The following is a 14,457-nucleotide window of genomic DNA, read 5'->3' on the forward strand; positions in this document are numbered from 1 at the left end:
TCCTGGCTACGCCCATGGGGGGCCATCTGCCAGGGCTGCTTCAGCCGTGATTCTTGCATGGCTGGGAGGGTTGGACGAGCTGGCCCTTAGGGGACCCGTGCAAACTTCTTCCAGTCTAACGCATGATAATAAAATAAAATAAAATTAATGATGCTGTGCAAAAGCCCATAAGGCAGCTTGCATCATCATCACCTAAAGCCAAGGGGAGGGCAGTGCCCAGCGGAGCCCCCTCTCTCCTATGGGGACCCTCGGCGCGTGTGCGAGAGGCGCCGGACCCGCTTTCCTCCCTCCCGCTCGGCTCAGCCTCCTCCTCCGACGGTTGCATCGCGGGCGGAGGCAGGGAGGCGCCGCCGGGCCTCCTGCCAGCGCCCTTCGCGCCTCTCCGGCGCTCCTCGCCGTTCCCCCCTCCAGCTCGGCGGCCAGATGGTAGGCTCCATTTAAAGCGCCCTCCCCGCCTTTCTCGCCGCTGCTTTCCCTGGGCGAGCGGCTGCCGCTGGCCGCGCCGCGTTGCAGGCGAGGAAGGGGGATCCAACAGGTCGCCTGCCCGGGCGGAGGTGCCCCGGTCCCCGGGAAAAGGCCCGCTCCCCAGCCAGCCAGCCGGCCAGCCAGCCCGCCCGGGGTGCGCGATGCGGCGTCTCTCGCGGCTCCTGAGCCTCCTGCCTTGTCCGTCCCGCAGGCCAAAATCCTGAGCATGATGGAGGGCAACCAGCAGCTGGCCCTGCGCATCGACGGAGCCCTCCAGGCGGCCGGCCAGGAGGTGAGCGCCTTGCGAGCCGAGCTGACAGCCACCAGCCGGAGACTGGCCGAGCTCAGCGCCTGCTCCGGCGCCGGAGGAGGAGGCGGAGGCGGAGGCGGAGGAGGCAGCGGCAGCAGCAGCAACAGCAGCCCCAACGCCACGGAGATGGCCGCGGCCGGCGGCGCCATGGAGAACAGCCAGCCCAGCCTGCAAGGTAAGCGGGGCTCTGCGCCCAGGCGGGGATCGGGGCCGTTTTGAGGAAGGGGTGGGGGGATGGTCTCTTCCCATTAAGCTCCTTTTGAGGGGTCTCTTTTTGGCGGGTGGGAGACTAATGTGTCTTGAGCATGTGTCTTAAGGATGGGAGGGGAGGGGGTCGCTGATCACCTCCGAACATCCTCTCTCTCTCCCACCCACCCCTCTTTTTGCTCGGCTGACACCCAGCCGGGTCTTATGCAGGCTGACTCGGGAGTAAAGTGTTGTTCGTGGCAGTCCTGGTGGCAATCGCGCGTTGGGGTAGCAGGCGCCCCCCTTTGTGCAGTGGGGTTTATTTCTCAACTCCACCCCCACCCCAAACATTGCCCTGCCTGCAGAGAATTGCAGCCTAGCAGAACGATCCTCTGCTTTGCTTACTCCAGACCAAAGCCCGGTTGCAGTCAGCGGCGAGTTAAGCGTGCGAAGGGATGCAGCCCTCTCTGCACGACCCCCCTCCCTTTGCAATTGCATGCATGTACTTGCACGGAAGTCAGTACCCCCCCCCCCAATGCTCAGCAAGACTTACTACCCAATAAGTCTGCGGAGGGTTGCAAACTAGGTTTGTGTTTGTGCAAACTTTGGATTCCACAAGGTCTTTTTCAACACCGCCCCCCCCCCCATTCCTGTACATTATTTCCTGGAAGAATGCCTCCATTCTTGGCTTTCCCCTGGGTTTGTTACAATACCTTTAAACTTGCTTTAATTCCACTCCTGTTTGGAGTTTTCCCCACGGCTGTCCTTTTCTAGGGAGGCTGCAATTCATTGTTTGCATCTCTAATGTATTGTGGTAAGTTGCTGTTCACCCCCCCCCTTCCTCCTCTTCCATCCTCACCTTGGATTTCATCCAGCTAAACAATCTTTTTGCAAGAGAAACGCGACCCTGTGCTTTGCAGGGCGAATTGTGGTGCAGGGTTGTTTATGAAGCGGACTGCTCTCGCGAACCACCTTCCCTTTCTTCAGACTTCTGCAATAATGTTAAGAGAGGTGGTTTGCGTTCGTACGAAGGTGGTGCTGTGTAGAGTGTCTGGACTGAAACAGGACAGAATTATTTGACACTAGGCTGTTCTCTCTGCCTGCCTGCCTGTCTCTTGTTGTATTCAATGGGAAAGATGGATCAATGGGCAGCCTTCAAAACTGGCACCTTGGAGAATATGGCCTTTGTCCAGCAGCTTTTCCTCCTGTGCTTATGCACGATGATGTCAGTGCTTTAAGAGGTGTGACAGCAGCGTTTCGGTGGCGTTCGGAGGCACGTTCTCCTGCTTTGTTTGCACCTTGGTCATCCGTAAAGGCAAATGCGAGCTGCTTTTGAAAGCCGCTCCAAACCTTGCAGTGGACCTGCTTAGACACAGGGAGTCCTGCAAATACCGTGTTGGAGTGATGATGTCATGATAGCATTTCTGGGGTGTGTGGCTCTGGTTAAGAGCAGAATCTTCCTTTGCTTTCCCCCACCCCCACCCCCAAATTTAATTGCTGGCAGAGAGTAATTAGTTTGAAATGCAGTTATCGAAATGGTAGGAATTTTAAGAATGCTTTCTTCTCTCTCCCCCCACCCCCCTTCTCCATTTCAAATCGGCACTTCGTGTTTTCTGTTTGCTTTCCTCTGGTTTCCAGATTGGCCCCTCTGTTCACGTTCCAGTCAATATCTTGAATCTGATTCAGAAAGTGTGTTGTTGTCATTCCAATTTATTGGTTGTGAGAGGGAGAGTTGTGAGAGTTAAGCAAGCCGGGCGACCTGGCATTGCAATGAAACCAGCTTGATATGTGATGGTTTTTTAAAAAAAATGCAAGAAAGAATAGATGTGCAAAAGGCAAACAGACAGTTAGGTATGTGTGTTATAATGAGGAAATGGCTGGGAAAGTGCCTCTGGCGGGTCTGACTTCCCTGGTATAAAACAGCCGCTCCGCATTTCTGCATTCTCCCCCCTTGCTTGTGGAAATGAAATAAACTTAAGGAGACTTTGAAGCAGTGTGTCTTGTAAATTGCACAGGAATAGCTCTGCGATGTAACAAGGGGCTCTTCAGGCTGTTCAATGAGTGATTTATCCTCTTAATTTTTACATCAGAGTTAGGAAATGGGAGCTGAATGGCTCCTGATCATCCCTTTAGTATCTCTCTCACTTATTTTGTTGGATGGGAGGGAATCTCCCCCACCTCCCCATTATGCAATAGTGATGGAAGACATGGCTGGTTGTGACTCCTAAATCCGTTTCATTAATGCAATATGTCTAACCTGCTTTCCTGATGTTGAGGTATGTTCAGCTCTCCGCTATGCCAGCTGCAGTCTGTACCCCTCACATTCCCACATTAAAACAGCTAGAATGTTTAAAAGTGTGTGGGTGCCCTCTGTGCCGCAGACAGGCTGGCTTCACTGATTATGAATTTCAACTTGCAAGGTGATCCTGGGTAGGTTCAGTCAGAATTCTGCAGTAGGACTGTATCTTAGTGGTAGATAGGATTGGCAGGGTGGGGGAGAGAATGTGGATTTAGTTTGCATTCAAGGCAAGCCTACCTAATCTTCACTTTCTGAAACAATGTGTGGTTTGAAACAGAGCCATCATCTGAAATTTGCACTTCACTGAATTTTGCAGTTGAGATCTCCTCTCCAGCCAAGTATTGTGCACAAAGTGTGCTTAAAAATGCATATATAAGTGAGAATGAATTCTATTAGGAGAAATTGCTCTGCAAAAAAATGGTTTATTGGGGGGAAATTGCATGTGCGCTGAAACATTGGTGGCTTTTCATTTTGTTGTTGTTAAAATCGCAAGCAGATGTGGAAGACTGGAGAACGGAACTCAAGACTGAGAGAATGCGAAACTGAAATTGGCCTATTTGCCCACCATACTGGCTGAACATCTGCTCTTTGAGCAGGAGGTTCCAGGTCCCAACATCTCCAGCTTCTTCAGGAAGGGCTAGAAATGTCCCCAGTCTGAAACGCTTCAATTCTGATCCCTAGACAGTATTGAGATAGATGGACCAGTTGTCTGCCTTGGTATAAGGCAGCATGCTGCCTTCCTAAGAAGTAGCATCCACTGAATTGGGTGAGATGGCCTTCCAAATGAGTGTTCAAGGCATGGCAGCCTTGGGTGGCAACCTGCCAGTGGTGTAGCATGAGGTGCAGAGGTTGAACCAACATTTGCAAAAATGTACAGTTCTGTTAAACACACACAGAGTCACTCATGCATCCAGACCTGGCCTGTATCTAAACATGGCCAATGTGGTACCCTCCCAATGATGTTGGACTACTGACCACTGGCCATATTGATTGGTGCTAATAAGAGTTGGGATCTAACTGCATCTTTAAGGTATCATACTGGCTACCCCTGATCTAGACTAATGAAGCCTGATTGCTGTGAGTAGGGTTGAGAGTGTGAGCCTGGGTCTGTATGTGTTGTGTGAGAAAGGATATATGTGCACTGCCTGACCTCTGTAGAAATTGCAAATTCTGCCTCTGCTTTGCATCCACCTTGCATACAGAAGGGAATGGGGACTCTAGGTGCAGTGATCTCTCCTCCCCACAGCCTAGGTGCACTCGGACACGAAAGCTAAGCTCATTTGGGATGGTGTTTGCCAAAAGAAGAAAACCAAGCTGGGAAACATGGTGGCTCACGCAGCACACCTGGACCAGCCAAAGGAAGCCCTCCAAAGTTTATCATAAATGTATATATCATAAATGTATATATCTGCCAGTCCCAGCGCCTGCCAATCTAGCAGTTTGAAAGCACCCCCGGGTGCAAGTAGATAAATAGGGACTGCTTACTAGCGGGAAGGTAAACGGCGTTCCGTGTGCGGCTCTGGCTCGCCAGAGCAGCTTGGTCACGCTGGCCACGTGACCCGGATGTGTCTCCGGACAGCGCTGGCCCCCGGCCTATAGAGTGAGATGGGTGCACAACCCTAGAGTCTGTCAAGACTGGCCCATACGGGCAGGGGTACCTTTACCTTTACCTTATATATCTGCCAAGCAGGGTATTCCCAGTGGGCACCACTGAATTATGAAGAAGTCAAAGTTTTTTATGTATACAAGTGGAAATCTTGTTACAGCTGCGTAACATGTAACTGTGGTCTGATAGATTGAGGGTTCCCAAGTCCCAGCTTTTTTGGCATGGCAACCCATAATTCCAAATTTACTTGCTATGGTGACCCAATTTATTGTTGCATGAATTTTGAATCTGAGACCTCCACTGCTTCCAGCTGCCAGAGAGCAATTCCCAAGTGTTAATGTAAGACTTCAGCCTTTCTGATGTTCAGTGACAAGTGTCAACACAGCATTGCACCATGCCAACAAGACAAAAGTTGTAAAAGGCATTTCTCATGCAAATGATGGATTGCAAGGAACAATGCTTTGGGTTTTCTGATAAACCTGTGACCCATTTGCACAGGTTTTGCGAGCCACATGTGGGGGAATGCTGCGATGGACCACTTGGACTGATGGTCTAGGTCAGGCATAAGCAAACTCTGTCCCTCCAGACATTTTGAGACTACAATTCCCATCATCCCTGACCACTGGTCCTGTTAGCTAGGGATGATGGGAATTGTAGTTCCAAAACATCTGGAGGGTCGGAGTTTGCCTATGCCTGGTCTAGGTAAAATTTGCACAAGAACCCCATACAAGCAACTACCCAGAAGTAAGCTCCCTCTTGAGTTCAATGAGAGTTACTCCCAGGTAAGTATAGGATTGCAGCATAAGTCTGTGTAGGGAATGAGTGAGATGATTGACTTCCTGTTGGCTTCTGCTGATTGTGCTTTGTGAACATCTGAATGGCTTGAATTTAATTTACAACTTGCAGAGCTAGATCTTGGTGTGTGAATACAGTGCATTTTTGGTTTAGAGTCTGTTGCTGTTGATTGTATTATTTGCCTTTGCAAAACGTGTATCATATATAGTAGGTGATTCAGCATCATCTGGGGCCAGTCCTACCATTAGATAAGACTGGGCAACCTGCTTCAACTGGCAGATTTGTGCTACTCTTAGAAGTGTTTCTTAAAAGGCATAAATTTTTTTTTTTATTCCCGCCCATGAACTGTTTATTATGTCAACATACAGGCAATACAAAATAGTTCATAATATATAGCTCGCACAATCAAGCCTATGTTTGTGTGAAATAGATTTTCAGTCCCTGTTATCAAAACCTTTTGAAATATCTATCACAGTGCATCAGAAGGTGAAATTTAATCCTCTCCCCACCCCACCCCTGCCTAACTGCAGCATGGTTTTTGTTGCAGTTGTGTAGGGGGTAGGGTTAAATTTTTCTTATGCATTGTGTTGGCAGAGAAACATCTCCCTGCCCCGACATGTCCCTGTACAGTGGTACCTCAGGTTAAGAACTTAATTTGTTCTGGAGGTACGTTCTTAACCTGAAACTGTTCTTAACCTGAGTACCACTTTAGCTAATGGAGCCTCCTGCTACCTTTGCACCGCCGAAGCACGATTTCTGTTCTCATTCTGAAGCAAAGTTCTTAACCCAAGGTACTATTTCTGGGTTAGCGGAGTCTGTAACCTGAAGGGTCTGTAACCCGAAGTATCACTGTAGATAAAGGGGTGGGGGACCCACAGTGTGATTGCAAGTGTTTCATTCAATTAGTGCTATTGTATCCATCCATTCTGTTACAATACAGTTTTATGAAACAACGTACATATTTTTCTGGAACAACAAACTCTGTATACATGTTTGTGGGTGTGGGAAACATAAGAGACATCTGCTGCACCACATCTCTGCCTAGGGAGGCCCTTTGAGATGGAGAATATGCAATGTTTAGTGAAGTGCAAACTTGTGTTCCCCAGACATGACGGAGGGGTCTCTTCCCTCGGCCCTCTCCCCAAATGAAGGAGGAGGAACTGATGGAAGCTAGGAGAGAGGTTTCTCAGTGCCATAGCAACTATTGTGCAGGTCACAGTTTCAGCCCCTGGCATCTCCCAGTATGGCTGGGAATGGTTCCTCTGAAACAACCGGAGAACCTCTGCCAATCAATATGGACAGTACTGAGCTGAATGGACCACACGTATCTACAGTCTGAACCAGGCAGATAACCACAGCACGGAACACTCTCCAGCAGATGCTGCTCTCCCATCTGATTTGTAGGTGGAGATGCATTGGCACCTAACCGTTCTAGCAGAGAGCGACTCTCCTTTTGCTGTGTTTTCCCATTTGCAGTCTGAATGGAGGGTACAAATTCATAGAGGATAGGGCTGCCGATGGCTACTAACCCTGATGACCATGTTCTAACACTGACAGAAGCAGTAATGCCTTTGAATGCCCGTTTCTCAGAATCACAAGTGGGGAGAATGCTGTTTTACTCGGGTCTTGCTTTGTGGGTCTCTCATTCCGACCCAGAAACTCCATTGGGTGCAGAATGCCACAGCGAGACTCCTTACGGGGTCCTTGCCGCAGGATCACATTCATCCAGTGCTACATCAGCTGCACTGGCTCCCGGTGGAGTACAGGGTCAGGTTTAAGGTGCTGGTTCTAACTTTTAAAGCCCTATACAACCTGGGACCTGTCAGTACGCCTTTGAGCCGATGCCAGCTACTGGGCTCAACAACTGGTTCTGCCCCGGTTCAGGCAAACTGGAGCACTTCCAGAGACCTTCCACTCCTGGAAATTAGGTCTAAGTGCACTGGACCCACAACTGTGAGTTGTGAGCACCAAACTCAGCAGAGTATGAACACAGAAGAAAGCTGTGAAGCATCACTTCTTTATTTTCTAATAGCTGCTACAAACTAAACACTCAAGAGCTACTGGTTTGCCTGAGTGTTACAGCTCTCACTCAGCCATCTAATCACTACATAGATAACACTCAGACTCCCCACAGAGTCAGGCAGGAGTGGAAGAAGTGAAGAGCAGTTCCCCCCTCTCCTTTCTGAAAAAATCAGGAGATTCTTGCAATGGGTGGGGGTGAAAATATCCACAGGACCCTCATACCTACGGGACTGTCTCTCCTGGTATGCCCCGCGGAGGACCCTACGGTCTGTAAATAACATCTTGGAGGTCCTGGGCCTCAAGGAGGTTAGACTGGCCTCAACCAGAGCCAGGGCCTTTTTGGCCCTGGCCCCAGCCTGGTGGAATGCTCTGCCACAAGAGACCAGGGCCCTGTGGGACTTGGCATCTTTCTGCAGGGCCTGCAAGACGGGGCTGTTCCTCCAGGCCTTTGGTCGGGGCCTAGTCTGACCCCTCTCCTCCTATAAGACCCTATATATAAGAGGCCTCTCTAACTCCTCTCACCGGCTCGTATAAATAGCTGAGCCTGGTGAGTACCTAAGGTTCCCAACCCCTATAGTCATAATTTAATGGTTGCCTTCTGATCTTATTTGATTTTAAGCTGTATTTCAGTCAATTGCTGAATTTTATGTTTTAATGTATTTATATTTTGACGTTAGCTGCCCTGAGCCCGGTTATGGCTGGGAAGGGCAGGATATAAATAAATTTTATTATTATTATTATCATTGGAGGACCTGGTTGGGCACTGTGGGGACAGTATGTGCTGGACTAGATGTACCTTGGCACTGATCCAGCAGGCTCTTCTTATGTTCATACCTTCCCTCTAGCCCAGTGGTTCTCAACCTGTGGGTCTCCAGATGATGTTGGACTACAACTCCCATCATCCCTGAGCTCTGGCCTTGCTAGCTAGGGGTGATGGGAGTTGTAGTTCCAAAACATCTGGAGGGCTGGAGTTTGCCTATGCTTGGTCTAGGTAAAATTTGCCATTGCTACTTCCAGCAAGATTCAACGTACATCCTTGCTTGGATCTGTGTTTCTTGTTGGGTAGGGTCTCACCTAGTGGTGGCTTGGCTTGGGACGTCCAAAGGTCTTCAGAGTGTCTCTTCGTATCAGCATTGCACCCTTTGTTTTCAGTGCTGTGTCTGTGTGCATGCAGTGTGCACACCGTACATGTGTGTGAGCATCTTGTGTGGCCCCCTCCCTCTTTGCCTGCAGGCTGCATTCCCCTCACCCTCTTCCTTCCCATCAGCTGTGCTTGCATCGCCAATGCTCGTCAGTGCAAATTGATTTAGAGATTCGTTTAGGGGATTCGTTCCATCAAAGTTGTAATATTTAGCCGTTTCCAGCGTGCGGGGAGTTCTAGCCATTTAAACAAACTAATCTAACATCAAATGTGTTTAGTGCGCCGTCAGGATTTGCCCAGCAAATATTAGGCCTCTGCTTTGTAAACAGGTGGGCAAGTCAGGAACTGGGGTCTGTGGAACTATTGCAAAATAACTGGAGTTGGTTTTCTGTGTGTATGCATATGTAAAACCAATTAGCATTCCATAAAATGGTGGCAGGATCTGGTTCCCAACTCACTGTGCATCTCTGGGAATAGATTCATAAAGGGGGGGGGTACCTCTCTATCTCTCCTTCCCCTCTCTGAAGTCATTGTGTTGGAACCAATCACAATATATAGGGCAGCAATTGCCACTAGTGGTCAACACATTTTAGCTGGTCAACCCAAATATTGTTTTTGCCAAAGGGCAAGGCTTGACCTCTGAGCTTGTCCTCCACTAAGGCTGATCCAAGCCATTTTATAGCCTGAAGCAAAGGGCAAGATAGTGCTGCCCTCTGTGTTCCACATACAAGACTGACAGTTGATTTTTTTCTTCAATGCTTAAGTTAGGGGCAGTTTCCTCCACTGTAAAGGTAAAGGTACCACTGACCATTAGGTCCAGTCGTGGACAACTCTGAGGTTGCGTGCTCATCTCACTCTGTAGGCCAAGGGAGCCGGCGTTTGTCCGCAAACAGCTTCTGGGTCATATGGCCAGCATGACTAAGCCACTTCTGGCAAACCAGAGCAGCTCACGGAAATGCCGTTTACCTTCCCACCGGAGTGGTACCTATTTATCTACTTGCACTTTGATGTGCTTTCAAGCTGCTAGGTGGGCAGGAGCTGGGACCGAACAACTGGCGCTCACCCCGTCTCAGGGATTTGAACTGCCGACCTTCTGATCAGCAAGCCCTAGGCCAGGGGTAAGCAACCTTTTTCAACCATGGGCCGGTCCACCGTTCCTCAGATCATGTGGTGGGACGGACTATATTTTGGAGGAGGGGAAAAGAACAAATTTCTATGCACCATAAATAACCCAGAGATGCATTTTAAATAAAAGGACACATTCTACTCATGTAAAAACACACTGATTCCTGGACCATCCACAGGCCAGATTGAGAAGGTGATTGGGCCGTATCTGGCCCATGGGCCTTAGGTTGCCTACCCCTGCAGTAGGCTCTGTGGTTTAGACCACAGCGCCACCCACGTCCCTTTCCTCCACTATACGTGAGGCTAAAAGGATAGCTTAAATGGTGCAGTTCATGGAGTGTATGCAGCTGGGTCCTCCAACACCTGACCATCACCTCTGGCTCTCACTTGACCACCACCACCCTGCCACAAGTCCTGCTGCCTAAGGTGGCTGCTCCACTCTGCCCAATGGTAGAGACAACCTTGGCCACATTTCTGAAATGCTGCGTGAGATTAGAGGGAAATCTGCTGTAGTGCCACTGTTCCCCACCCCAGTGACTACAGGAATCTACAGACTACAGACTACACTAATTTGCAGGGGGACTGGCTGAGAAAGCATGACCCTTTCATTGCACAAAGATGCTTCAGTCTGTTTAAGGGAACCAAAATTTGATGCCTACGATGCAGCCACTAAGTCCAGTATTGCATTTTATCTAACAACGGTCTTGTGAGGTAGGTTAGACTGAGGCAGGAAGTGGGCAAAAACAATGAAGAGTTAAGTGAGTTCAAAATGTGGAACAGCACATACTGAGAGTATTTTCTTTTAGGTTATAAAGCATGGCAAAATGTTTTTGTTTGTGCTCTGCTGAGAGTTGTGAAACAGCAGTGCTCAGAGTATTTGTAGCAGTATATAAATGTTCCATCGTGATAAATTTGTTAGACTTGAAGATAGCAGAAGACTTATTTAGTGGTACATTATTTCACATGTTCTTTCTAGGAGAGGGAGTGCTATTTTGGAAATTGCACCAGAGCCCCCAGCCACTTTAATCTGGCCTTGGTACCCCCAAACACATAGGAAGGCATCCATAGCTTTTATCCTATTGGGTCAAAATTAATTGCCACACACTGATTGACTGGATCAACGGAAGGTTTCAGCCGTAATTTTTATCACCCACTTTTTCCATATTGCTTCTTCACATGCACGTTTTAATTTTATTTCCCAAATTAAGCAAACTGCACATACATAATATATCTGGCCAAACCTTACGCCAAAGAATAAACGGACATAAATCTGACATCAAGAATCACAAGACAGAGAAACCAGTAGGAGAACACTTCAATCTCCCAGGACATTCTATACAAGATCTCAAAGTAGCTGTTTTACTACAAAGGAATTTCAGAAATAGACTGGAAAGAGAAGCTGCTGAATTGCAACTCATTACCAAACATAAAACCATGGAGAGACCTGGTCTGAACAAAGACATTGGATTCTTATCTCATTATACATGACAAAGCCATTTTTCACCTTCTCACCCCTTGCTTTTCCCTGTAAGACCTATTGCAGTCGTTAAGAGTCGTCAACAGGCTCATCACAGCTATCTGCCAATCACCCATTCCCACCACCCTTCTGAGTAATACCCCTCCACACCTTCTCACTATATAGAAGGATCTGGCAACTTCTGTTTCAGTGTATCTGAAGAAGTGTGCATGTACACGAAAGCTCATACCAAGAACTAACTTAGTTGGTCTTTAAGGTGCTACTGGAAGGAATTTTTTTATAATATATCTGCTATGTAAAGTGAGAGACAGAATCTCTGCCACCATTTGCAGAGAATAAAAACAAACAAAATATCAGCAGTTGACTGTATTTTGAAGCCAGAATCAAATGGGAAGAGTTCAAGAAATAAATAAAATAAATCCCAATCATGTTCTGTCCAGAGTTCTGAAAATGATGGGGATCAAACATTGTAGGTGTTTTGCCAACTTACGGTATATTGCATTGTCCTAGAATCATAGAATCGTGAAGTTGGAGGGAATGCAGGAGTCATAGCTGGAATGCAAGAATTGCAGCTAAAGAATCTCTGAAAGGTCAATGTCCAACTTTTGCTTAAAAATTTCCAGTGAAGGAGAGTCGCACCACCTTCCAAGGTAGTCTATTCCGCTGTCAAAAAAGAACAACAAAAACCCTCAGGAAAGATCAGTTCAAGCATTCTGCCTTTTCCATTGGCACCCTTCACCTGTGTAATTCATATCAACTTCTTTGTTTAAAACAGGGGTGGATAACCTCAGGCCTGGAAGCACATGCAGCCTTCCAGGCCTCTCAGCCTGGCTTTTGGGACTCTTTCCAAGGCTACACCTCCTCAGCTATGTCCCCTCATGACTCCTACTTTGCACGCTCCTTGGGTGTTTTTGTGCATGTGTCCTTGAACTATGATAACACCATTTGTTTGCCTGCTTAGAGGATAGAGAGGGGTGTGTGAGTAGCTTACTGTGCAAAGGTAAAATTTGCATTTGTTGCCCTGCCCACTTTTGCCTCTGGCCCCGCCCACCACTGGGATGTGGCCCCTGGAAGATTGCCTTTGAGGGAATGTGGCCCTTATGCTAAAAAAGTTTCCCCATGCCCGTTTTAGGTTCAAATGCAAGCGTGTTTATTTCATTTTGCCAGTGTTTCTTCTGTTGCACCTGATCTCGGTGGGCACCCCAGGCTCATCTAGTCTGGCACCAGGGCATGGTGTGTGTGATCAAACCCTGGAAAATGTAATTCAGAGAAGGGTGTCTGTAACTCAGTGGTGGAGACATCTATGTTGCATGTAGAACAGGGGTAAAGGACTTGTGGTGCCCCAGTTATTGCTGAACGACCACTCGCATCAGCCTCAATGAGCACAGTTATGAGATGTAGTTGAAGAACATCTGGAGGACCAAAGGTTTTTCCAAACGTGGTAGAGAATAAACCTGAGATCTTCTACATAGGGTCAAGGAGCTGGTGATGGGGGAAAGACTTTTCTCTGAATAGCCACTGCCAGCCAGGTTAGATTGATGGAGAAGAACCAATGCTGTAGGGCTCTGGCGCTCATCGGGTCCAGTCTGTATGGTCAATGGTCAGGAATGATGGGAGCTGTAGTCCTGGAAGTAGATGGACCAACAGCCTGACTCTGTTTTAAGCCACCATCGTATGTCTGTAGTCATCCCTTGGTGCCAGCCCAAATTGCCGGGAGCATAATTGGAAAGTGTTTTGACAGAATAGACACAGAATCATGTGGTGTTATTGCAGGAACTCGCAGGCAGACAAACTCACAAAAGCCTCTTGTATACAGTTAACAAGAAGGAAGTTTGTGTCGGTACCTCCTTCTTATTTATTATTTTTTAACCTAACTTATTTGCAATTTTGTTCAGTATCAGATTTCACAAGTTTTGTGGGGGGGTGGGGTGGGAAATGATTCTTTGTGTGTTTGTATGTGTGTGAGTGCACACACACAAATTGTTTTTCTGTTTCCTCTAAGGATCGCTTTAAAAGGATCAGGTTTGCTCCGTGAGAAGCGGTAATTTGATGAACGACTGGAAAGATCAGATTCCTTTGGATGCATTAGCCAGTCAGAAAAAAAAACGTGAAAACAATAGAATTCCTCAGTTGTATTATCTGAATAGCAGAAAGTCTTGTTTGCTGTCTGAGGACCAACCGGCTGTAGTGGTGGAAACCTCTTTGCTTTTTAGTTAGAAGATAATCTTAACATGTATTGTACAAAATTGTCAGCAATTTAATGCTGGTACTTTCAGGGAGAGTAGAGGAAAACCCTTTTCTGTGTGGTCCCAGAAGTGCTTTTGCGAAGGATCCGTTTCAATGTTCGACTTGCAGCTTAAAAAAAGAAAGAAAAAACAGTCTAAAATGAGAGGGGAGAGGTGCAGGAAAATGTGATGGCAAAATAGAGTGAGGAAGGAGATGAAGCCCAAATATAGTGTTTTGCTAAGGGCCAACTTGTCAGAATTGGCCGCTTGCCAACTCCTGATAAACAGGGCTAGTTCAGGATATTTGGCCACCTGAGGCAAACCAGAAAATGGCACCCCCACCTCCTTCACCTGTCAGGGTCTGGTTGGATGAGGAAGAGTGGTGGGAGGCACTTGCTCAATAGCCCCCAGGAAGGGCACAGAAGATGACAACTTAGATCCCGGATCCTGGTGGTGGTATACTGGCTACACCTCAGAGGAGGGGACAAGCTGGGAGGAACTAGAAGCTGAAAGCATGAGGGATCATGGAGAAGCCAAAGCAGGGAGGTGGCCCAGCACAGCACAGGGTGTGATGAGGTTCCTAGTTTGGATGCAGGCTCCAACAGATACGTCAGAGGGGAACCAGACGTACATCTCTCCCGCAGCACCAACAGGGCAGGCTCTGTTGAAGGCTCTTGGGCCCCACTGGCTTCCAGAACGTGAAGGATGTTACATGTTGCTGAGCAATGGGCCAGGAAAGCACAGAGAGAGGCTCCAGCTGCTCGCCATAGCAGAAGATTACAGGGGTGGAGCCCTGACTCAGAGGG

The 14,457-nt window shown here is 48.0% G+C and overlaps 1 protein-coding gene across 2 annotated transcripts in view; it reads left to right on the forward strand.

Moving 5' to 3' along the window:
• Positions 1-463: 463 nt before the first annotated feature.
• Positions 464-14,457, forward strand: part of KAZN (kazrin, periplakin interacting protein) — a 217,010-nt gene continuing 203,016 nt past the window's right edge. The window contains exon 1 of one of the 2 annotated variants that reach the window (XM_028740582.2): positions 464-950. In XM_028740582.2, the coding sequence (XP_028596415.2) occupies positions 692-950 (259 nt within the window). In that variant the 5' untranslated portion in view covers positions 464-691. The remainder of the gene's footprint in view (positions 951-14,457) is intronic. The other variant, XM_077931416.1, reaches the window with a different exon arrangement.

Source organism: Podarcis muralis, chromosome 7 (assembly GCF_964188315.1).
Source record: "Podarcis muralis chromosome 7, rPodMur119.hap1.1, whole genome shotgun sequence".
Classification (NCBI taxonomy): Eukaryota; Metazoa; Chordata; class Lepidosauria; order Squamata; family Lacertidae; genus Podarcis; species Podarcis muralis.